Source organism: Crocodylus siamensis, chromosome 1, assembly GCF_052110815.1.
Source record: "Crocodylus siamensis isolate JL-2025a chromosome 1, ASM5211081v1, whole genome shotgun sequence".
Lineage (NCBI taxonomy): Eukaryota > Metazoa > Chordata > Crocodylia > Crocodylidae > Crocodylus > Crocodylus siamensis.
The window spans coordinates 405,657,507-405,683,374 of record NC_143395.1 but is presented as its reverse complement, the minus strand read 5'-3'; the positions used below and the strand labels follow the sequence as shown (position 1 = coordinate 405,683,374).

The window sequence follows — 25,868 nt, the reverse complement described above, 5'->3', positions numbered from 1 at the left end:
GTTCATCTTGGAGTCAATAATGACTCCAAGATCCCTTTCCGCCTCTGTGCTCTCAAGAAGGGAGTTTCCCATTCTATAAGTGTGCTGCTGGTTTCTGCTGCCCAAGTGCAGCACCCTGCACTTGTCAATATTGAAACACATCCTGTTTCTGTCAGCCCACTTCTGGGACCACGTTAGCTATCTTCCAGTCATCTAGCAGCTGGCCGGAGCACCACGAGCGCTCGTAAAGCCGTGCCAAGGCCCCTGCAATAACCCCAGCTAGCTCCCTGGGGAGCTCAACACCCTGGGGTGGAGAGCATCTGGACGTGCTGACTTGAACATGTCCAGCCCCTCCAGAAGCTCTCTAACCCGGTCCTGCACAACCTCATGGACACCATTCAGGATGTAGCTCACAAATGTGGGTTGTGGTACCTAGGTTCAAACCGGAATGTTTCCTTGCCCCAAAAATTTTATTTGAAAGTTCAGATTCCAGTTTCTCAATGTCTGTCAGTAAGACTAGAGAGTCAGATTCTTATCTGATTGATGCTGTTGTATGTAGTAATGTCCTCTAAGTTAGTGAGGTCACCTAGCAGTGACTTTTGATTTATCTAAGAATTTGACACCTGTTCAGATCACTGAAAGATTTGGTTTTGGTGAAGGATCCATACAGACTGAAGGCAGCTTAATGACAACCCATTGTTAGAAATACTATCATGTCTTCTACTTCAATGGCTAAAAGGCCTGCTAAGCCAGTGTGAAAAGCATCAAAAATAGTTTTTACTGAGAGTTTGCTTGGGTCTCAGCTTTCTTTATTTCTTCAGGCCTTACTGGGAGACCAGAAAGAGAGGTCAGCTGCTCCTTTGTTCTGGCATCTCAAATATTTAATTTGAAATAACTTTTTTTTTTTTGATTTGCACAAACAGTCTACTGGGAAAGATCTTACTGTCTCGAAATGTAGGATCTTGAGAAGTCATTTAATCCCATAAAGTAACATGTTTTTCTCAGATTTTATAGCAAAGTTATTGTTCAATTTCAATTCTGTGTTTCAGAGCCAGCAAACAAGCAAGCTGTTCTCATATGATTTACAACAGAATTTAAATTAATAATACCTTTCCCTCTCTGGGTCACAATCGTTATGCAGGTGTCCCTAAAACTCATTATATCCACTTGATTTCAAATGCTTTATGACACATCTAAAACCGTTTTCATTTGGAGTTGTTAATTTTAAAATTTACCCTTTCTGTTCTCTAATTAAAATCAATTTGATTCTCATGAGCAAGAAAAGTGTGAGCAGGTGGGTAGAAGAGTAAGAAAAATGGAAGGAAAGACAAAAGATAGTATAGCCGTATCCAGACATGCCGGGGTGTGTGCTTGCAGTGGTACAAAAAATAGTGACACAAATTTGTGCCTCTACTTTGCCTTAGTGCACATCCCTTCACATGTGCTTTGTTGCAGGACACATTGTGCCACTTTGGGTAAACTGGAGCAGCAGGGGCACAAATGGAGCAGTAGAGACACTCTAGCCAGCAGCCAGAGCATCTCACCGGAGGACAAATCCTCCGTTTGTTCTGGCACATGCTATTTTTGCATTCTCAGTGCCCCTTTTTTACCTGCACTTTTTTTTTACTACAGTAAAATGCCAGTAGCAAATTTTGCCCCAGTGCTGCAAATTTGCAGCATGGGACATGTTTTAACATTTCACATATGCAGCTTGTGGCACTGCAAACTCCACGTGCCTGCACATCTGGACATAGCCGAAGCGGGTAAGAAAAGGAAGTGGATATAAGCAAAAGAAGTGTGAGGAGATGTAAGTGGCTGGAGGTAGAGAAAAGGAGAAAACTAAACATGGGGTGACTGAAGGCAACTCGGGAAAATGACCAAAAGAAACAAAGGTTAGAACAGAAGCAAAAGACAGCGTATGAGCTGCTTTAAAATATATGAAGAGAAAGTTGATTGATAGTACAGTGCAATTCACAATGAAGAGTAGACAACTGCTTTACTGCTTTAAATTGCAGCAGATCAGATTTAGGGTTGTAACTCCATTGGGTGAGAACCTGGGAATTTTCTATCCTGGCCAGTGGAATAGTTGGTTTTACATATGGTTTTTAGGACCTTTGTTTTAAACTTTCTTAAGCATATTTTGTTATGAATTATTATTACCATGGTGCATCTGTCTTGCAAAAACAGTATGCCTTAACTAGTTTTCTTCTCCATCCTAATGGGCTGGATATGCTGATTTAATATGCAAGTGTGCACTGAATTCCCCAAGCACACAGCCATAATAAAAATTCTATATGGGAAAAGTTGAATTTTTTAATTTACTTTTGCCCTGAAGGAACATAAGCAAAATTGTGATTTTCATTAAATGTGGCATGTGTTGCTATGAGCTAATTCTTCTTCTGAGTGCTGTGAGTAGAGCTACAATGATTACATTTATTTCTCCAGCAGATTTCTTGCACAGAGCATATCATTCAGTCGCACAGAATATACCAGTTTTTTTAGTAAAAATATAATTAAGAAAATTGAAAACATAATTGCTGGCATTTAGCCTTAAAAATTAGTAAGGAGACCTCTTGCCTGCCCCGCGTGATAATAGAAGATTAGGTTTGCACGCACACAAACACATGTGCACACATTAATCAGACTGGGGTGGAGGCTTGACTGTCCATCCTGGTTGAATTCTACTTTTACACAGGGAAGCGTTCTAGGTTGTAGCAGGAGTTTCCACAAGTGTGGCACCCTTTCCGCGAGTGTACGTGTATAGCCTTGTTACATTTTTCTTTTTTTTTGTTCTGGGTAAAATGTGCCAGATTCTCTCCTCTGGCAATATCTGCTTGGCACAGGAAGTTGGGGGGCCCATGGAGCTGGTTATGACTCAGTTCTTTTGCTGTTCCAGCTCTGAGCCTCACCCTGATCCAGTTGTAAATTAGAGCTTGTTGAAGCCCCACCATTTCCTTCTCTTGCCAGACCTCAGTACCGGAAGTGGGAAGGTGGTGTAGGAACTAGCTGATAACTCCCTCCAGTGGTAGGATTTTTGGCTGGCTGGTTGCAACCAGACTACATACTCTTTATGCCCTCAGTTCTACCAGGCTTGGACTTGAAAATACGGCCCAGTGACTTTCAGTATTGCAATAGCGGGAGGAAGAGATAATGCAACTGGTATACGGCATGTTCATAGTCTGCCAATTGGTAATTCATGCCGACCCAACCTATGAAATAGAAGGCATTGTTCAGGTTGTGTTCCTGATTTTTAAAATGAGTTTTACTGTTTTCAAAGACTTAGTCTTGAAGCAAAAAATGCAGACATTTTTCTCCACATCTCAAGAGTGAAACGGGGAATTCTAATGTATCATTCTGGTTTGGAGGCTTGAATGATTTAAGTGTCATTGATGGAATTAGGGAATCTTCCACTTCTGGCTCAATGACAAAAAGTTATGAAAGCTATTATTATACAGTTGTGGCTATTGAGTGGGTTGTGTTGGTAGCCTCAGTGTGATTCATGATGGTTGGGTGTTCACATCATGAATTCTACCATATGTAGCAGGCACCAATTTGTGCCTCCTTCAGCAGTCTTAGGGAATGGCAACAGGTCTTACTGCGACACCCTAAATTGGTCCTGGCACAACCAGGGGGGCACATTGACAGGGCAGTGTGGAAAAGTTTCTTTTACTGCTACTCATGCTGTGTAACTGTTAAATAAATAAGAGGACTTAAGTCTCCAGGCTAATTTAATTTGAAGGCTTTCATAGTACTTAATATACTTTATAAGGAAAAAACATTAAGTCTACAGTTCCCTTGTGGAAGAAAGGTGAAAGGTATTAGAAGTGATCAATAAGGATAGGTAGTAGCAGTATTTGGGATGGATGAGTGGGGTATCAGCCCCAGCCACTGAGTTTGAGTGAAGCATAAGGTGTTAAAGTGTTAAAGAAAATGGATAGTAAAGCAATGTCTGTCAAGAATTGTACCAGGAGGGCTGCTGTGCTTTGAAGAACGGTTGGTTAGGGACATCTACTGGTATGATAATATAATCGTTGTTTGCAGTATTTGCAAACTGAAGCTGCACTTTATGTTGGAGTGATTGAAGATAAGATTGCATGAAAATGTATTGAATACAAAAATGACCCAATGTGACTAATAAGAGAAATAGCCCCAGATGTAGGTAGCCTACCTTGAAGTTAGGCAAAACAGTCTCCGTGCATGCCATCAGTTGTAGGTTCAGGGCCTAACTTCTGATACGGGAGTAGGATGTGTTAGAGGAGGTGGTGTCAAACTTCCCAGGTAATGACTTGCTGTCGGACTTTTTGTACAAACCATTTAGACCTCGTATTTAGGTGTCGGTAACTCCATACAATAGATTTCAATGGTGAGGTCACCTAGAAATGCGTTAAGCACCTAAATACCTTTATGAATCTGGCCTTTATGAATACTTTTTATGTCTCAGTTTACCTTTCTGTAAAACCAGTATTGAAATTCTTAGCAGATGTATGCAACAGGTGTGTTGTCTGCATCCGAGAAATATTGTTGACTATTCACTTAAAAGCCCCTATATAAACTTAAAGTATTATTATTAATGTTACTTCTTATATTTTGCAAGGTGTCATGAATACCTACAGTTCTGTTTCAAATACCAAATAGGATATATATTTTAAGGGACAGCAGTTTTTAGAAGGGTAATTATTTTTAGGTTTACTTCCCTGACGCTGTATAACTGTGCTTGATCTTTAACTGGAACTATGCACATGGTGTCAAGATTAAATCCCTTTAAACATGTGTGTTTGATGTCTTACCCTGGTGAAGCAATTCCCAAGGGAACTTAATATGTTGTCATCTCTCACTAAGAGCACGTGGGCCTTAGGCTGCCAGCTCTTTGGACTTTGTCAATTTGAGACCTCCTTTCTTCAGCATAATATGTCCAGAAGTTTTGGGACAAGTTGTCTTATGTTTACACTCACTTAAATGAAGGGGGAAGATGCACAAGGAAGCTCTTCTACCTCTTTAGTACATATTATCAGGACAGCAATAGAGAGTCTGTGGGGGCAAGTCTGTAGCAGCCACTAGATTTAGTAAAACCCTGTTTAGGAAATAACAGTAAAATATTCCCTGGAAGGTGCTTCTAGAGTCTCTTGAGGCAGTTTGGTCTGTGTTGGTATCATGGCACAACCACAGTCTTTAACCGTAGCTATTCTCTTTGGCAGCTACCATTAGGGCAGGATTTTCTCTTGTTAGTGCATGCTGTGTTCTTTAGAGGACAAAATAAATGTGATAATATTTTATGTTCCAAGTGTTTTGTGAGCAGCGCATTTTCACCACAATCCATTTCCCTCTGACTTACATTCCTGTAAAAAGAAAAAAAAAAAGCAAACAGAACAGCTCTTTGCTTCCCAATCAGCATTACCCTGGTACGCTGAGAAGTCTTCCAGGAAGAATCCATAGCAGCTGCAGGCTCCAATTGCAGTCACATGCCCACTGCAGAAAAATGCCTAAATCCTAAATCCTACAATTCCAGCTGCCAGTTAAAGAGCTAGAGTCAAGTTGTGTGTTGTGCCCCAATCAGTTTTAATATTTACACATAAAGAGCTTTATATTCAGGCTCAGCTACCACATAATTGGCCTGGCGTACCTTTTGCTAGGTGTTTTTTCCCCCAAAATATGGATCACAGGATTCAGCCCCATGTGAGGAAGGATGCTGCACTGCAAATCAGATAACTCTTTTGGAAAATTCATTGCCATGTTTTTAAGAAAAAATGGTGTCCAGAGCACTTCTCAACACTTGTCATCCCTTTTAGTAAGCTTGCCCTATGTCAGGATTATGATAGTTATTTAATGAAATAACAAATCTTTGACCACCCATGATTTCACGTCATTTCTGCTATAGATCTTGGTCAGTATTAAGCTCACAAACAAAAAAGAAAACTATCTTTTTGCTTTAAAAGCTCTTGCTAAAGGAGACTTTGAAACAAGGGTATCTGGCTTCCAGATTCAGGTTCCAAGAAGTTCCAAGGCCCACAGTACACATATTAATATTTTATTACCATATTTGTTACACCATCATTATTTTCCACTCCTGGGGAATTGTTGTCCTTTTAGGGAATTTTTATGCCAGTATTTAAACTATGAGTTGGGTTTTTTTGATGTTGCCTGCAAAACAAAACAAAGTATCTTTTTTGTGTTTCAGGTGCAAAGATGGCTTGAAAGGATTTACATATTCTGCACTCAAGTAAGTAAATAGCTGCCTTTTATCTCAAATTTCCTCTCTGTACACTGGCAACTGAATTTTGTGAACCCAGAATTTTCTTAGAGGCCATACTGTTATAAAATCTTCCATGCACATTTCAAAGAGAAGCATAGCATACAATTCGCAAGAGGGAAAACTTTCTAATTTGTGACTCTCTAAAAAGAACTTGAGAAAAATTAATGTTCAGAGGGATACCATAACACTCATTCTTCTAGAGCTAAGAATCGCGATTCCCTTCATTGTATTAGAGTGCCATGGCTACTGTAGCTTGTCCTGAATCCAGTTCATTTATGATGCTTTGTACTAACAAAGTTCTCTGAATACAGAAACTCCATTTAATAGGCACCAAACCCAGGCACATACTGAAAGCTTGGAATTTTATAATGATATCAAGGAAAAATATGGATGGAAGGACCTCAGGCCGTCATCTAGTTCAACCCCCTGCTCAAAGCAGGATTGTTTCCGTCTAAACTGTCCCAGACAAATGTTTATCTAATCTGTATTTAAACTTGTAATAACAGTCTCTCCAGTGCCTAACCACGTTCCTAGTGAGAAAGGTATCTGTATGCCAGTCACTCCTGCAGCACCCTCATCCAGGCCAGCCAGCAATGTGTTCGGGGTTCCCAACCAGTTTATTTTACATGAGACAGCCTTGTCCGTGCAGCAAATGAAACAAGCAAGTGTGAAAACCAAACCAAACCCTGCCGTCTTTCCTCAGACCTTGAGAGGGGCAAACCAGGCTCAGGGCCTCTTCCTGAGCAGGACAGCCGCCTCTCTTCTCTCACCTTGCACTCTGCTTCTGGAAGTCTTAACCTTTTTTGTGGCTCCACCCTCATTTATCATCATTGCTCCCAACCTTCTGCCCACAAAGTCAGCTGCTGCTACCTGCAGCTGGCTTTCAGCACCTGCTTACACCCTCATTATTTAACCTAAAGAGTATTACTTCTTGCCCTGATCCCTTTGGGTGCAAACAGCAATTTTTATAACAGCCCTTTTAAAATATCAGATTCCCCTTCAGTCTTCTCTTTCCCAAACTGTCATCCTCATTTTTCAAACCTTTCCTCAAATGTCATGTTTCTAGATCTCTAATCATTTCTGTTTGTTTCTTGTGGACTTCCTCCAATTTTTTAATATCTTTCTCAAAGCACTGTGATCAAAACAGGTGTGGTCTCATCAGTGCTGAATAAAGTAAAAGAATCACTTTCTGTGACTTGCATATAATATTCTTGTTAATACATCCCAGAATGCTATAAGATTTTAATTGCAACAATATTTACTCATTGGCTCATATTCAGCTTACAGGTCTCTATAATCCTGGGTCCTTTTCTGCAGAACTGTAGCCTGGTCAGTCGCATCCATTTTGCATCTTTGTGTTTGATTGCTCTTTTATTTGCAGTTTTCCTTACTGAATTTCATGCAGTTTATTTTAAACCATTTTTCCAATTGACCAGGCCATCTTGAATCAAATCCTGATTGAGTCTCACCTGTCTGTTTCCCCTCCCTCCTTATTGTTATCTGTAGATATACTAAATATACATTCAGTTCAATCTATTCTATCATTAATGAAGATATTGAATAATAGTGGATCCAAGACAGACCCTTGAGGAATCCCACTTTACTTGTCATCTCACTGATATTGAGCCATTGATGACTACCTTTGGAGTGTGATTTGTTCCACTTTGGGATGGTTATGGCTAGGTCTGTGTGTGGGTAAGTCTTTGTTCTGCTATATCAGAAACATGGGTTGTACTCCTAGTTCCTTCAGAAGTTACGTTGTAGTGGGGAAACAGCACCGACACCATTAGGGCCTGCACAGATTCACTTCTCTACAAGCAGGTGAATAGTCAGCAGATGTGGATTCATGTGTGTAGCAGGACACTAAGGTGCCTGCTACTCTCAGAGCAGAGGCAGGAACCCAGGTGCCAGTTGCTGGGACAATTGGTTAAGGAGGGAATTGGCTGCACCTACACCTGGTCAGCTGACCGGAAGGGGCAGGGCCTGGCTCCTACATCAACCCCAGGTCTGAGGCCAGGAGGGCAGTTCCCTGCTGGCAGCCAAGGGGAAGGAAGCTCTGCCCGTGGGGAAAAGAAAAGAGGCCTGACTGCACAAGCAGCTCCTGTTGCTGTTATGGGATGGAGTATTCCCTGGTGGGTATTGAATGATGTTTTAGCCGAGCAGCTTGGATTATTGTTATAGCCTAGGGGCTTTGTGTTTGTTGCTTTTTGACTGGTGGTTTGGGAGAGGCTATTAGGGGTTGGAGGAGGCCTCACACGGGACGCACGGCAGATCCCAGCCCCAGAGAGAGGGGGCAGCGAGCGCCAGTGAAGGCACAGTGCCAGACAGGGCTGTGGAGAGCCCAAGAGCCAGGGAGGCTGAACAAGGGGTGGATGTTGCACATTTGTGGGAAGACAAACATTTCCAGTTGGAGCAGAGTCGGGAGGCAGATTTTTGGTATGCACTGCAAGAACACCTAGCCCAACGAAATGGCAAGGTATTGAGACCAGAGCTGATGAAGACAACCCCGAGGTTCGAGGTAAGAAATGACCTCCTATACTGAATTGAGCAAGGGAAGCCAGAAGGAGGGGAGGTCGTACAGTTGTTGGTACCTCGGTGATATCGATGGGCCTTATTAAATGTGGCTCATGAGCTCCCTATGGGTGGACATTTGAGCTGGGACAAAACTGAAGCCAGCATTCGAGCAAGGTTTTTTTGGCCAGGACTGTTGCGGGAAGTGGCGAGGTATTGCGCTTCATGTCCCAAGTGCCAAAAAGTGAACCCAAGGCACCCCCCAAAGGCTCCTTTAATCCTGATGCCTCTGGTAGAGGTTCCCTTTGAGAGGGTGGCTGTGGACATCATGGGGCCACTTCCCCGAAGTAGCACTGGGAACCGGTACATACTAGTTTTACCAGATTATGCAACTAGGTACCTGGAAGCTGTGCCGATCCAGACCGTGTCCGCATCGAAGGTGGCAAATGAACTTTTGAAGACGTTCTCCCAAGTAGGACTCCCTAGAGAACTACTGACTGACCAGGGAATGGATTTTACATAACACGTATTCGAGGGAGTGAGTAAAGCTTTGGGGATTATATACCTGAAGACAGCCGTGTATCATCCCCAAACAGACGGGCTCGTGGAATGTTTTGACCAGACACTGAAACAGGTGCTAAAGAAGTTTATGGTCAAGAGTCCTCAGAATTGGGATAAAATGATACCACCTTTGTTGTTTGCTGTAAGAGAGGTACCCCAGGCCTCAACAGGGTTTTCACCCTTTGAATTATTATACGGCCGGCAACCAAGAGGAATCCTGTATCTGATTAAAGAGAGTTGGGAAGAACAGCAGAGTAAAGACCAAAACATGATCCGATACGTGATCCAACTGCAGGAACACCTGGAAGCAGCTCGGAAAGAGGTTTTAGGAAATCTGAGAGAAGCCCAGCAGTGATAAGTGAAACATTATAACTGAGGCGCCTGGGAAAGGAAGTTTGATGTGGGGGACTGCGTGTTGGTTCTGTTGCCAGCCAGTGAGAGTAAGTCACTTGCCCGGTGGCAGGGACCCTATGAAGTCACGCGCCAAGTGGAGCCCATGTACTCTGAAGTGTATCAGACAGATAAGCAGAAGAAGAAGCAGGTATACCATGTTAATATGTTGAAGAAGTGGGAAGACCAGGAGTGTATGTACTTAGCCCCTCATCCTGAGGAATTAGAATTGGGACTCGCGTTAACAGAGGGAAGTGGCCCAGGTGATGTAGAACTGGCCCCGCGACTGTCAGAAGAACAGAGAAGACAGGCTGCCGAGCTAGTCAGGGAGTATAGAGAGGTGTCCCAGGGAACCCCTGGGAAAGCTCAGGGTGTGGTACACCAGATAAAGACTCCTCCGGGCCAGGTGATCCGTGAGAACTGGAGACAGATTCCCTAGTGACTTCAAAGCCAGATAAAAACGGAGATTGCAATGATGCTAGAGAAAGGTATCATATGCGAATCCCACAGCGACTGGCGGAGCCCCATCATAGCAGAAAAGACAGGCCTAAGTGGCACCCTACCAAGGCTGGCTAATGTGAGGGGGATTACCTGCCAGGGTAACTCCTAGCAAATCCCATCTGGTGTGACCTTGGGGAAAAGGTGAGTAGGAGGCGCCTCCTGAGTTACTGGGTGACCAAAGAAAGGCCCAGAGAAGCCCAGGATCAAGGCGGTACCCGCAAACGTGAGGACCCACCCGGGTGAGTGAGGGCCTTAAGGAGGAAGGTATGTAGCAGGACACTAAGGTGTCTGCTACTCTCAGAGCAGAGGCAGGAACCCAGGTGCTGGTTGCTGGGACAATCGGTTAAGGAGGGAATTGGCCACACCTGCATCTGGTCAGCTGCCCGGAAGGGGCACATAAACCACGGCGCAGTGCCACACAGGCCTGCGGAGAGCCCAAGCGCCAGGAAGGCGCAGAGTGACAGAGCGAGATAGGGCTGTGGAAAGCCCAGGAGGACAAGGGGAGGGCCAAATTACAAGGCCCCAGATCAAACCACATCGTTATCATCTGCGAGGCTTAGGCTGCGGTGTAGGGGGGGAAAAGGAGCCGCAGATAATGCCTCCTAGCGGTGGGGCAGAAAATGGGCAGCCTCGCACTTAATTAGCTAAATTAATCAATTAAGATTAATTTAAGTGATTAAGTGAAAACCACTGCTCTAAAGGATCACCTGAACCACTGCTCTAAAGCCACTGCTCTAAAGGATCACCTGAAAATCCAGGGTGTTACTTTATGGTCAGCGTCTACACTCATCTCTGCAGTGGATAGAGGTCTCTCAGAGCCAGTCTTAGGCTGCTGAATGAAATCCTGCAGCATCCCAAACCACAGCAGCTTCTGCTTCACATGTAAGGTATGTTCCTTGACCTTGCTTTCTTGTAGCACTAACACATACCAGCAAAGATATTTAAAAAGAACCCTTAAAAACAGATACTCTCCAAACATATGATTGAAATAACAGCTCGTTGCACAAGCTTCTGCTACAGGAAGCCAACAGCATATTTGATATAATTGTTCAAAGAATTTTTATTCCCATTCCCCTCTTCCAGGGCTTATTTCTAAACATTGCTGCCCTTGTGTACTTTACTTCTAAGCTAATTACTAGTTTCAGCCCATCTTTTTTTGTTAATTTCAGAAAATTTGTTCCAATTTGCAGTTCATTGGAGGTGAAGGGAATACACCTCAGGTGATTTGAGTCATGTGTCTTAATACGCTACGGGAAGGTTCAGAGATACTTTGGTAATAAACATGGCATAAGAACCTATCTAGACAAAATGACTTTTCCAAACCTCTATTCCTATCTATAAACGGGATTCCCATCTAACACGGAGGTTTTGAGGTCATACTCAGTGAGGGTTACAAAGTTCACACAAGTGGTAAAGTTGTTCTGAGAATTAGAATTCAGAGTCTTCTGGCCTCACCCTTTGTTCCTTCCTCAGATCAAAGATAAGAGGATCTGTTCCATCTACATTCCCTCCTGAGCAATACTTTTGTACTACACATATTGTACTATTATTGTAGTCACAATGTAGACGGTACTCTCAATAGGGCATGAGCCCTCATGGTGCAGATGAAATGTTGAAGTCAAAACTTTCAGAATTTCACAAGTAAGTGCCTGGCAAGCTCTCCTTCACGCTTCCCAATATTGATTTTAATGGCTTATAGCTTGGCCAGATCTGGTCTTAGATCCTGGGAGACAGAAAAAGGCTGACTCATCTCCTTGCCAGATTTTATAATCTTTGTTCAAACCCCTTTGAAAACGAGCTGTTCAAAAAAGGCTGTTTTTTCATATTGCAAAAGTTGCATATTTTTTACTTCCTACATTCTCTGAAATGGCTGTCACATTTTTCTCAAAAAAATTTGGGGGTCTGGGATGGCCATGATTCTGACTTAGACACCAGGCTTGGAAAACTTCAGTCCGATTGTTTAAAGTTTCACAAAATTTCAAACAACCGGTTATAATGGAAAGTATGAGGTGACCTGCTTTAGGGGAACACTCTAAATATGCCTTTAACTTACTCTAAAATGAACACACAGTACTCATTTTACAAATACAGTCCTGATCGTCTGCTCCAGTGTTACCTTCTTCTCTTCTGAAACTTCTTGGAGATCTCCTGTATGAACATCTTCACTTTGTCATGTGGTGTTTTCCATTATAAGAGCTGTGTTTGTTTCAGAACACATTGCACTCTTTAGGTTTTTTCTTTAATTTCATTTTTAAAGAGTTTTGTATTTATCTGTATGAGAATAAATAGAAGTCAGTATACTGATTTTTTTCAGACTGGGACATAAGCCTTTCCATCTTCTCAGAATCAATGTTTGGTGCAGTCAGGAGCAACTGAAATCCATTTACACACACACACACACACACACACACACACACAAAATCCCCCCCCCAAAAGGTGTGATGTGTGTGTGTGTATATATATAGTTATATGTGTGTGTGTATGTGTGTATATATATATATATATATATATATATACACACACACACAAAAGTTACAATTATCATTTCTCTTTTCGATTTCCTTCCAGGTTCATTGTAGGAAAAGAAGAAATTCCCACACATTCATTTTCACCAGAAGCAGCATTTTCAAAAACAGAAAGAAAGTTAAAGCCCTGTGAAGATGTATCACGGCAAATGAATATAATGACTCTGACAAAAAAACTTGTTGACAAAGTGTGAGTCAAAAGGAAAGAAAAATTTCTAAGTGATGCTTTTTTTGGTTACTTTAGTTTATATATTTTATGTAACTATGCTATCTTTAATTAGCCTTCAGGTGATTTTTTTTAACTCTTATTTTAACAAGTAAATGAAGTAAGATCTGTTATTCAATAGCGTTACTGTATTTCTATACAAGGATAATTATAAATTTGTTGCAATTTTCCAGTTATAGAATGTAATTAGTGGAAGATTGTCTTAATTGCATTCCCCCTCCCCCCACTTTGGCTCCCACTGCTGTGGCGAGGAAAGCAGGAGCTTGGGACGAAGGCCCACATGCCTTCCTCTTGCTCCCCTGTACCTTGTCCCCACAAAGCCTGCCACCCACTTGCCCCTTGCACCCTGTGCCTGCCCCCCAACTTCTTGCCACCTCCACCCCCTGCTCTGCCCTGCAGCCTGACCCCCACATCCCTTACACATTGTGCCTGTTTCCCCCCAGCCCCCTCTTACATTCTGCCACAGCTCTGCTCCCCAGCCTACCCAGCCCCTGACTGCCCCACCCCTGCATCATTGTCCCCCTTCCCCCCTTGCCTTCTGCTGCAGCTCTGCTCCAGATCTGGGGCTCTCAGCAACAGAGAGATCCCAGCCAGGGAGAAGTGGCGATAGCTCCTGGCGGGACTGGGGGGACTGGAGGTGAAGCAGAAGGTAAGGCTGGAGGAGACAGCTGGGGAGAAGGGAGTAAGAAGAGGTGAACAGACAGAGGCAGAGGGCCAAGTGGTGGGGTTGCAGGCTGCAGGTTCCTCCCCCCAGCCTCCCTGCACTCACCCACTCCAGTCATGTGCCCCTCCCCTGCCAAATGAGCTATTTCAGCCCAGGGTAGGCAGCAGCTCAACTCTGGCTTCAGGCTGGGACTCAGAGCCAAAGCTAGAGCTAAGTTGATGCCTGTCCCAGGCTGATACTGAAATCCAGGACAAGGCTTCTTGTTCCCTTATGTTTATTGGAGGGGGAGTAAGGGGGACCTCATCTTGTATTCAAGGAAACATGTTGGTTTAATATTTCTTATTATACTTGATTCACTAAGAAGGGAATGTAAAATCATACTGTATATATGCTATGATTTTAGAGAAGTTAGAGTAATATTTACTATGTAGTTCTGTCATTCAGTAGCATAATGGCTGGATGTGGTGTGTCATAAATGTTGTATAGGTCCTCACAATTACCAGCCTAACTAGACAGAAGAGTCGTGATGTTATAGCAAAATGTACTTATTGCAATTATTGTTAGTGTTGTAATTATTTTTGGATTTTCACAGGAACCAAAATTCAGTGGGAGTTAGACACCTAATATTATTACATAAGAACAGACTCAGGAAAAAATAGACCTGGTGGGGACCTTAAAAGGTCATCTGATCCATCTCCTGAATACAGGCTATTTAGAAAATCTCAGGCTTATGATTTATTAGGCACCAACATCATACTTGATATAATAGTTCAAAGCATTTTTCCCTTTCCCTTTTCCCAGGGCTTATTTATAAACTTTATTTCTTAGTTAATTACTAGATCCAGTCTGTCTGTTTTGTTAATTTCAGAAAAAGCTTTCCATTTTGCAGTTTATTAGTAGACTATAAATGTTAGAAGGGGTAAAAGAATACTAGGTGTAATATGCACTAGGAAAACTATTTTCCAAACACAATAGAAGGGTACAGAGTCAGGTTCCATCTTGCTTCACTCTCTTTCTCTGACCCCTATCTGCCCCCACACAGCTTGGTAGCGAGGGTTTCCTGCCCAGTCTTATTGGTTTATGGGAAGTGGAAGATAAGTATTCAGATACCCGTAGAGTAGGCAGCCTGGTCCAGGTTGTGGTGACAGGGGTGTGATCACACCCCCTTGAGGCTGGGCACATTCACAATGAAGAGAGTTTATTGCGCACATGCCTCAGCTGAAGGGAATGCAGCCACAGCCCTTTTCTGCGATGCTGGATGCAAATGAGATCTCCTTTCCCTTGCTCCTGAATGCAGCAGGAAGAAGGGAGAATGGAGGGGAAGAGTGAAGAGTGCAGTGTGTTCCAGAGCTGTTTGAAAGGAAAGATCCTAGACAGAGCCCATACCACCCAGTGGTGACTGTGTATAGCTTGCAGCACATATGAAGTTCCTAGCAGGAGCTCCACTGAAGTGCCAGTGAGTTCTGAGAGTTGTGACAGTGGTGCTACACCATCCCTGGATCTGCCTCTGAATGCCTGGAAACCAGGTCCTTGACTTTCTGGACTACAGCCATAATCACTGGCTACTAGACAGAAGGTAGGAGTGTCCATCTCCTCTGGGTCATCCCCTGCTCTGGCAGAGTTGGATCCAAAGAGTAGAATATTGAGGCCTAGAGACAGGAATTCAGACATACCCGCCTGCTGCATGTAGGAAGTTGTAGAGGTCGTAGAGGCTGCTCATTTAGAGAATCATAGAAGTAGGGTCAGAAGGGACCTTGTAGATCTTCAAGTCCGACCCCCCGCCTGGGCGGGAGAAAAACTGGGCTCAAATGACTCCAGCCAGGTAGGCATCAAGCCTCTTCTTAAAGACCCCCAGGGTAGGAGCCAGCACCACTTCCCTTGGAAGTTGGTTCCAGCTCCTAGCCGCCCCAACTGTGAAGTAGTTCTTACGGATGTCTAATCTAAACCTCCTCTCCAACAACTTGTGGCCGTTATTCCTTGTTATGCCAGGGGGTGCTAGGGGAAACAAGGTCTCTCCCAAATCCTTCTGGTCCCCCCTAGTGAGTTGATAGACGGTCACCAGGTCCCCCCCTTCTCTTGTGAAGGCTGAACAGGTTCAGGTCCCGCAGTCTCTCATTGTAGAGTCTGCCCTGTAGCCCCTGATCATGTGGGTAGCCCTCCTCTGGACTCTCTCAATGTTGTCCACATCCCTCCTGAAGTGGGGTGCATAGAACTGGACACAGTACTCCAGCTGTGGCCTGACCAGTGTTGCATAGAGGGGGAGGATCACCTCCTTGGCCCTACTTGAGATGCACCTGTGGATGCACAACAAGATGCGGTTAGCCCTGCCAACCTTGACCTCGCATGGTCAGCCCATGTTCATCTTGGAGTCAATAATGACTCCAAGATCCCTTTCTGCCTCCGTGCTGTCAAGAGGAGAGTTTCCTATCTTATAAGTGTGCTGCTGGTTTCTACTGCCCAAGTGCAGCACCCTGCAGTTGTCAGTATTGAAACACATCCTGTTTTTGTTAGCCCACCCCTGTAACCTATCCAGGTCTTGCTGCAGTCTTTCCCTCCCTACTAGCGTGCTCACCTCACCCCAAATTTTGGTATCATCAGCAAATTTAAACAGGTTGCTTTCCAAATTGCTGATAAAGAGATTGAACATCGCAGGCCCAAGGACCGAGCCCTGGGGGACTCCGCTGCCCACTTCTTCCCAGGTCAAATATGACCCATCCACCACCACCCCCTTAGTGCAACCATTCAGCCAATCTGCAATCCATCTGACTGTATAGGCATCAATGCCACAGTCGCCTAGTTTTTTAATGAGGATGAGGTGGGAGACGGTGTCAAAGGCCTTGCTGAAGTACAGAAAGACTGCGTCTGTGGCGACACCTGCATCCAATGTTTTTGTGACCTGATCATAAAAGGCAATCAAGTTGGTCTGACATGACCTGCCCCTAATGAAACCATGCTGGTTGCCCTTGAGCATCATCCTTGAAGCCAGCCCATAGCAGGTGTGCTCCTTGATGATCTTCTCAAAGAGTTTCCCTAGGATTGAGGTAAGACTGATGGGCCTATAGTTGCACAGGTCCTCCCTCCTCCCCTTTTTTGAAGATGGGGGCCACGTTGGCTATCTTCCAATCATCTGGCACCTGGCCTGAGCACCACGAGCGCTCATAAAGCTGTGCCAAGGGCCCTGCTAACTCCCTCAACACCCTGGGGTGGACAACATCTGGACCTGCTGATTTGAACACATCCAGCCCCTCCAGAAGCTCTCTAACCTGGTCCTCTCCAACCTGAGGTCTGGAGGTGTTCCCCTCAAGTCTGTCTTGCATCACGGTGGGGAAGTTCTGGTCCCTGCACAAGAAAACAGAGATGAAGAATTGGTTAAAGATGTCTGCTTTCTCCTCTGGCACAACCATCAGATTGCCTAGAGAATCTTGCAGGGGCCCCACATTTCCCAGTGCTTTCTTCATCCTCCCTATATATTTGAAAAAGGACTTTTTATTATCTTTGATCTTGGACGCTAGTCTTAGCTCTATGTCTGCCTTAGCTTTCCTGATGGCCCCCCTACAGGCCTGAGCAGAGGAGGTATACTCCTCTTTGGAGATAGCACCCCCCTTCCACTGGGTGTACACTGCCTTTTTGGTAATCGGGCATTCCCAGACGCCCTTGGTGACCCAGGGGGGCTTTCGGGCACTCTTGCCCCCCTTGCTTCTTGTTGGGATGGTCACCCCTTGGGCCAAGAGTATAGTCTCCTTAAGACCACTCATCTTGGGCACTGAGTTCCCCTGCTCTCGAGACACCCAGCACCTCTCCCACTAATCTCAACTCGTTGAAGGAGCTACCACCTTGCTTCAGGCCCTTGACACCCTGCGCTGGATGGTGAATTCCAGCAAGCGATGATCCCTATCACCTATCAAGAACCTGGAAGCCCCTTACCAGGTCATCGCCTGTGGCCAGGACCAGGTCCAACAGGGCATTTCCTCTGGTGGGACTGTGCACCTCCTGAATTAAGTGGAGGCCCTGTATCTTGGCCAGGAACCTCCTAGAACGGTCCGTTCTGGCTGACTGTTCCTCCCAGCAGATGTCTGGGTAATTTAAATCACCCATGACAACTACATCCCTTGCCTTAAGCGCCTCTGCAAGCTGGCCTGAAAATTCCCAGTCTAGCTTCTCCCCTTGATTGCGGGGTATGTAGTAGACCCCCACTGTTAGATCCCTCTCCCCATGGCCCCCTTGTATCTTAACCCAGAGCACTTCAACTTGCCCTCCTCTGACCCCATTCTGCTGGCAGAGGATGTGTATTACTCCTTTACATAGAGTGCCACACCTCTGTCTTTCCTTGCTTCTCTATCCCACCTGTAAAGCCTATAGCCCCTAATGCTAACTGTCTAGTCGTAGGATGAATCCTACCACATTTCTGTAAGCCCTATTATGTCTGGGTCTGAACTGGCTATTCTGAGGGCAAGTTTCTCCTATTTATTCCCCATACTACGAGCATTGGTATATAGGCATTAAGGCCTTGCCTAGCTGTGTGTTTCACCCCCTGATTTGGGAGACTGTCTGGACCCCTGTTTCTTACCTGGGCACTCCTTGCATTTGTCACCTGTTTTGCTTGGGTGGTGTCTCCTCGTCTTCCTGCAGTCCCCTCCCCTGGCGAGGCTAGTTTAAAGCTCACCGTACGAGATCAGCCAACTTGGAAGAGACGACAAACTTGCCTTCAGGAGAGAGGTGAAGCCCATCCCACCCCAGCAAGTCCCCCACCCAAAAGCATGGGTTGTTATCTAGGACCCCAAGGCCTGCCTGGCGGCACCAACTGCATAAGCGCCGGTTGACCTCGCCAATGCAGGCCTCATGTCGGCATCCCCGCCTACTCACTGGAAGGAGAGAGGAGAATACCATCTGCCCCCCCGTCTCCTTAAGGCTGTCCCCCAGAGCCTGGAATTCCTTCATAATGCAGTCAGGGTTGCCCCGGCCGTGTCTTTCATTCCCATGTGGATGACAACCATGGGGTACTGGTCTGCAGGTTGGATGTAGGCCGGAATCCTCTCCATGATGTCCCTAACCCAAGCCCCAGGCATGAAGCAGACCTCTCTCGTCATGAGGTCAGGCTGGCAATTGGGACCTCCCAGGCCTCATAAGATGGAGTCTCGGATGATGAGGACCCAGCATTTCTTTCTGCTGATGTTCGCTCTCTGCCCATTCTTTGTCATGTGGAGAATGGCATCGTCCCTGCCGGAGGCAATTCCTCTGTCTTTCTCCATCACAGCTGCCAGGGCGTCAAACCTGTTCCCCAGGTGAACCTGGGGAGCTTCCACCACCCTAGGCCTAGCAGCTCTGGATTTGGACACCTTCTACCACTCCTGCATTGGATGCATCTCCTGTAGGGGCTGTACAATGTGTGACCAGGCCTGCAGAGAACAGAGATAGGCATCAATTTCATCCTCTGTATCCCTGATCCCCCTCAGCCTGCTCACCTGAGCCTGGAGCTCCCTCACCTGCTCTTCCAGGGCCCTAAGTTGTGCATAGGAAGGGCAGGCAAGGGGACTACCGGGCCCCGCCCCCCGGACCCCACCGAGCCCCCCCCCCCCCACAGACAAGGGGAAGGGGCCACCGGCCCCACCATGAGCTCCGTCTGGGTGGAGGCCTCAGAAAAGCCCATGGCAGGCAGCAGCACCAGGGCGGGGCCCCTGGCAGCCATGCTCCACATCTGCACCATGTTTGCAGAGCTGCGCCTACAGCTTATGCTCGTTGGAGGTGCTGCTCTGGGCAGCTACCTCATGCCCGCCTTACGCGAACACCGGCGCAAACGCCGGTGCGCCCTTACAGAGCGTGCCTGTTTGTGCGCACTGTTCATGTGCGCTGCCCACGCGTGACTCAAGAGCACGGCTCACTGTTGGGTGAGCTAAGAGGGCTCCGAAGGGCTTCCCCTCTGGATCCACCTTCAGTTGTGCTATACCTTCTGCCCCACTTACCTTAGAGGGAATCAGTTGTTGCTGCCCCTGCCGCTGTCTCCTCCGCAGCTGCTGCCTTCGCTGCTGAGGTAAGGGGGTACACATGTGGCACACGTGCACCCTGCTCCTTCTGCTGCTGCTCCCCAACTGCTGAAAGGAAGGAAGAAAGGAATAAGTCCTTCCAAGAAAGGAAGGGCTTATGTGCCTCCCTAGGTCAAAACAGGATTGTTCTTCTAGGACAAGGGTTATATATATACTAGCCGATTGCCCATCATAAATGACAGAACGTTTCAGGGAGAGTTTACATGCCCCCCATCACTCACGCTTTGGGGCTGGCCACGTAAACCAGGGGCAGGCAATTATTTTGGGCGGAGGGCCACTAACTGAGTTTTGGCAAGCTGTCAAAGGCCACATATATACCTCTGCCCCTTGGCAGGTGCCCCACCGCCTGGTTGCCATCCTGTGACCAGAAGTTGCACCCTCTTACCCCTGACCTTTACTACCAGAAGTCCATCCCCTTCCCCCAAAGTACTCCTTTCAGCAAGGGGTTGTGCCATCTTAGAACCAGAAAAATACCAAATTATATTCTAAAAAAGAAACGTACAGCATTCATTAATCTGATTTAAAAAAATATTTTTGTCCTGATTCACATGTATTTGTGTAGTGTACATAAAGGGGATTGCACAACATCTTAAAATGAAGTTTTACTCTTGTGTATTGTGAGGGGTGGGTATAGGTTTGTGGGAGTCTGTGGGTGTATTGGATAAGGGAGCACATGTGGGTGTGGATATGTGGGGTGTGGGTGGGTATGGGGCTTCTGGGGAGTTGTGTGTGGGGGGAGGGTGCCTGGGCTGTGTGAGGGGGTGTGCATGTTGGGGTCTGTGTGTATGGCGGTGTGAGGGGAGTATGGTGGCATGTGTATGATGCGGAGTGCATGTGGGGCTCATCTTATGAGCACACACACAACCCCATGCACTCTGCCAGTGGCTACACGCTCACCCCCAGTCACCCATTCTGCCCCTGGCTGTACAACCACATCGACCCACCCATTCTGCCCCTGGCTCCTCACCCACACCCCACACCCACTCTGCCCCTGGCTGTACAACCACACCCACACACTGCTTCTGGCTGCACAACCACACCCACCCACCCACCCACCCACTCTGCCTCTGGCTGCACACCCACACCCACCCTCCCACTCTGCTCCTGGCTACACACACAACACACCCCACACATACACACACCACACACACCCATGCCAGATACACACGCACCCTAATAACGGCTCCATGCTCCCTGCTCTGGCAATGCAGCCAGGCCACATGATACTACAGTGCTAACAGGCAGGGAGTGCAATTGCTGGGGGTGGGATGGGCTGGGCTGCTCAGTCCTGCTGATGCTCCTCCTGGGTCCTATTGCCCCTGTCTCTTATCAGCTTTGATAGGAGGTGGGGCAAGTCAATACAGGTTTAAAGCCTAAGGACTCCCTGCCTGAGGGGGTGGGTCCGTGCAGCCAGTTGCCCCCACCCTCTCCAGAGTGCATGTGTATTTGGCCCCCAGCATTACAGGCAGACTAAGCCTTTTATTATATTACAGTTGTAAAAGCTTTGGAGGACTAGTTTCTGGGAAGTAGAAAAATCTCAGTTCTAGTCTCTGCTTCCTGGAGTGCTTATGAATGAAACACAGAAATAACCCTGGTGGCAAGGACCAGAACCCAGGACTTCCCCTCCCAGCTAAGAGTCTGCTTCAGAGTCAAGTTTAGTGTCTACCTGCTTAGGTGAGAAGACTTCTGCAAATATATGGAAACCTAAGTTTAGATATCTGAATGCTTCTTCCTAAGTCCTGCCTGTGGGTCTAGTTTACCAGTCTGGAGTTTGTTTTAAATACCTGAGCTGTTTTTGAGAATGAACTTAAGGTTAAATTATCAAAAGTAAGGTCTCTTAGAAGCCAGAATCATTTTCTAAATCACTCAATCACTCTGGGTCCTTTGTAAATTTTCCCCTAAATAAAAGTTGTACTTCAGAAGTGCCTGTAATAATTACAGCTCAGCTAGAAAGGAAATCGATCCTAAATTATTTGAAATTAACCATGTTGTTTTGAACCCTGTGGTTGTTCTCCCACTTATCCTTTAAGAATACCTTGATTGACATACTGTTGCTTATTGCAGCAGTCACATTTGCCATACACTATGCTTATTGAAAGATAAAACTCAATTTTTTAGACCTTTGAAAAGATGCATCGGTAACCTGCTTTCCAAGAAAACAGTGGGTTATTCCAAAGACATGAACAGGTATCTACTTTAAAGAAGAAAAAAAAACCTTTTACTATCCTCACCTCTTTCAGTTTACCTCTAAATTGCTGTACTTAAATTATTAGTCTTTCAAAAACGCTCTTGCATAACTCCAACTTTGTCGCGTACAACTGTGTGCTGTTAGGGCAGCCTCCAAGGTCTGTTGTTACATGCAGTAGAGAGGAAATTTTCTCATGTTCTGGAGGAGGTGAAGATGGCTGCTTTGTGGGTGAAAGCCCTTCAAATGGAAGGAAACAGTTACCTCCAGCAACAAGCTACATGACGGCTAGAAGCTGTTTGGGCAGTAACACAGGATCTCCCAGTTGAGTTCTGTAGACTTATTTCATTTTAAATACCCCTTGCTTGAACTAAGATGGCAAGACCTGGTCAGTAGCCCCTCTAGCAAAAACACGTTTATTGAATGCTAGAAGCTAAATGCTTGACAAATGAGAGGAGTGTATTCCTTTGGGATTTCCAAACTCCCTGCTCCGAGGCATTCAAAACCCATTCAATTGTTAATCCTAATATGCTCTCAGGTTTCTCTTCCACATGTTTCTTTTCAGATATAATTGAGTCTAAATGCCTGTAACTTGATCACATTCTCATTACAATTTTTGCTACATTAACTGACCTCATGGATGATTTATGGCCAATATACTTTACAATCCATGATTCAAAACTTCCAAGATATTTGGCACAGTATATATGTTGTCTGCTTTGTTTTGCATTAAACCAGAAGTTTTTGGCTACAGGAAAACATACTTTTTAAAAATCTGGTTCAGAGTTGCTTTCCTTTAATTCTGTGTCTATGTCTATATACCCCTCTCCCTTAAATGTTATCTTACGTATTCTTGGGGTCAAATCCTTGACCCCCAAGTAGAAGTCTCATACCACAGTGAAGCTAATACACTTTCACCATGCTGGAATCATCATAGTATGAATAGGTCTTAGAAAAGACCTGTGTATCTACTCAGCTGCAAAACTGTTTTGCATTGCTCCCCTGTAGTTTTTAGGGGACAAGGCATAGCTGAACTAGAGTTAGAAAAAACACTGCTAGTATAGAAGTTAAGGCGAGGTCATTGATCATGAGATACAGTGTAGATAAGCCCAGCTGCAATTCCCTGTTGATGGAGTGGAATGATTTGTAATTCTTCTTTATAAACCATAGTGGAGAAGCTTTTGGGTGCAAAACTTTGTACAGGGTCAAAACACATTTGTGTATATTTCAGAAATACGAATTAAGGAAGCATTAACTTTCACAGCCCCTTGATGGCATCCTAAAGATACACGATGCCTTACCATATGCAACTGCAAATTAATTAGTAGCAAGGAAATGTTTTATGTTTCTAGAAAGGAAAAATTTACAAAGTCTCCTGTCAGTTGCACAAAAAACAGCTGCCAGTTAATCCAGATTTCATTGTTACTTTTGCAGGTGCAAACATGGACCAAGGCATAGATGCTGTAAACACTTTGAAGATAACTGCATCTCATATTGCGTTAAAGTAAGTACAAACAAAGGCAAATTTATAAACATGGATTGAAACTGGTAAAAACATGAAGTTTAGCACAGAATAAATATAGATAAGTAAGAAATGGGGAAGAAGCCTGTTGATGCTGCTTTTTCCATTATAGAGCTGACAAGTTTGTGAAAAACACCTTCTAAGTTAGCCCTTTTGGAGTTCCTGAGACTTTGGGATCAATTAAAATCAACCAAGAATTTAAAGTGAATGAAAAACAGATCAGCAAGAGATTTGCTTAATTATGTGATGGACTGTGTAACTGATCCTTCTTGCAGCTCCACCCTAAATAAAGTACCTGGAATGTGCTGTGTTCATCAGATGGATCTGTAGCAGCACACATACAGCTGTGCATATCTGGCACACTGGTATTTGATTTTGGACTTGCTTGCCTATTAATTTATTTTAAGGGGCAAGGGTAATGGGAGATTTGTCCACAGTTGCTGTACACAGGGAGAGTTGTCTGTGTCTGTTGGCATAAATTATCCTTCATAACATGGTCAGTGCATTTTTTTTCAGGGGAGTACTGTGTGGAGGAGATTGTGTTAGCTGGAATTAGTTTGGCACAGGTGGTGCCACCTGCCATACGTTCTTTACTTTTGGTGAGACTCCAGCAGAGCTGTCTCTTAATAGTTTACATTTTTTTTTTTTTTATTTCTGGAGCAGCAGATATGGCTGTCTGGACAGTTGAGATTTTTCAGAGGCTATATTTTGCCATAAAACTCCCCTACCTTTTTCATTAAAATTTTACATCCTGTTAGAATTAATTCCTTGGTGTTTTTAAAAGGTATGAGTAGCTAAACTTAGTTTCATAGTTTTTAGGGTCAGAAGGGACCTGAGTAGATCATCTAGTCCGACCCCTGCCATGGCAGGAAATAATACTGGGGTCAACGACCCCAGCAAGATGTTCATCCAAACTCTTAAAAACCCCCAGGGTAGGAGCCAGCACCACTTCTCTTGGAAGTTGGTTCCAGATCCTAGCTGCCGTGACCATGAAGTAGCGCTTCCTTAGGGTAGAGCAAAGGGCAATAGCAATTTTAATATTTTATACAAGTTAGTTTACCTGTTATTCGGTGTCAATTTTTTTACTATTTTTTTTAAACTGAAATATTTTGGTGCACCATTAAGTTGCATAGTGTTTTGTTTCAGTTTCAGCAAAACATCGTATCAAGCACTACCGTTTCATTCAGGTCTATGAGTGTTTTGCTCTAGAGGCTAGAAGACTAGTGTATAAAATAAAATATTTGCAAAATCTTCAGAATCCCAATAATACCTTCTGGTTACATGCACAAAGACTGAACATTTTAAACTAACACCTGCCCGGCCTCCACTATCCTATGTCTGGTGATGAAAGTGTTTTGGGGTTTTGTTTTCTTGCTTGAAGAATATCTCTCTTTTAAAACATCCTTTGATAGCTGTTCTGCTTCTCTGTGGCAGCTGGGGAATTTTTCTGAGACCATATCCCACTGGCTTCTTTATTGCACAAAGACGGTGGTTCTTCCAAAAGCCAACCCTCTTGTTCACAGGCAAGAGCCATTCAATGTAACAGCCCCTTGTAGCTTTGGTACAGCTTCCAAGATCCCTCCCTGCCAATTTCTGGCTACAGAAATGAATGTTTAAGGATCCAAGAAAGATAACATTCAAAACAGGGGCCAAAATGCATCAGGTATTCACCAAAAATGTGGAATTTGTATATGGATGAAGATATATCTCTCAGTGGATAGATGGAGACTACTGATTTTAGAAAGCTCTGTAAGAGTTACATTCACCCTAATGCAAAGGGTTTGTGCAGGTTCATGGGGCTTACGTGCATAAGTAAGCCTACATTATGGGCTTAAGTGATACAAAGGTCTTTTCATGTTGTCTCTTCATTCATTAGGTTGAATTTCACTATAAATGCACATTTGCAGCAGACTGCTGCCCTAGTCATTAGTTTGTACACGCTTTGCCTTTTGACCCTTATAATCTCATCCAAATCCCCATAGGTCCTGAGTGCAAAGTGATACATGCACAGCCGTGACAGCTATAAATACACCCACAAGACTTTATTTTCTCTAGAGTATAATTTCTTGAAGACAAGGCATCTCCCTTCCCGATTAATGATGGAGCCCATGCTGCTTTGTTTTAAGCTGGAGGGTCAAGAGGTTCAGTCAGCAGAATGATCAGCTGGTTAAAGTAGTGTTCCAGTGATATAGCTGTGATGGTCCAGGAATTACATGAGGTAAGGATTTCTTAGCGTGATGTCTTTTATTGGTTCGGCTGCATAGTTGGGATGGAGTTGGACAAGCTTTTGAATGCATTCTTCTGAAAAATACTTGCATTCAAAAGCTTGTGTAATCCTATCCCAACTATACCATTGGTTTAATAAAACATAACACCTTAAGAAATCCTTGCCTCTCACAACTGTTTTAAGGTTCTTCATAACTAAGGAAATAGATGATGTTTCCATTAGCCAGTACGCCTAACAAAGGAAAGGATTATGGTGTTTTTAGAGAGCTCCACTGCACCTTTGGTTT

At 44.7% G+C, this 25,868-nt stretch overlaps 1 protein-coding gene across 2 annotated transcripts in view; it reads left to right on the top strand.

The window, feature by feature from the left end:
- The window catches only part of TMEM135 (transmembrane protein 135), a 346,955-nt gene that overhangs the window by 294,256 nt on the left and 26,831 nt on the right, over nucleotides 1-25,868 (top strand). For both annotated transcript variants that reach the window (XM_090030607.1, XM_090030608.1), the window contains 3 exons: nucleotides 6,155-6,196; nucleotides 12,761-12,907; nucleotides 23,268-23,337. In XM_090030607.1, coding sequence (XP_089886733.1) covers nucleotides 6,155-6,196; nucleotides 12,761-12,907; nucleotides 23,268-23,337 — 259 coding nt within the window. The remainder of the gene's footprint in view (nucleotides 1-6,154; nucleotides 6,197-12,760; nucleotides 12,908-23,267; nucleotides 23,338-25,868) is intronic.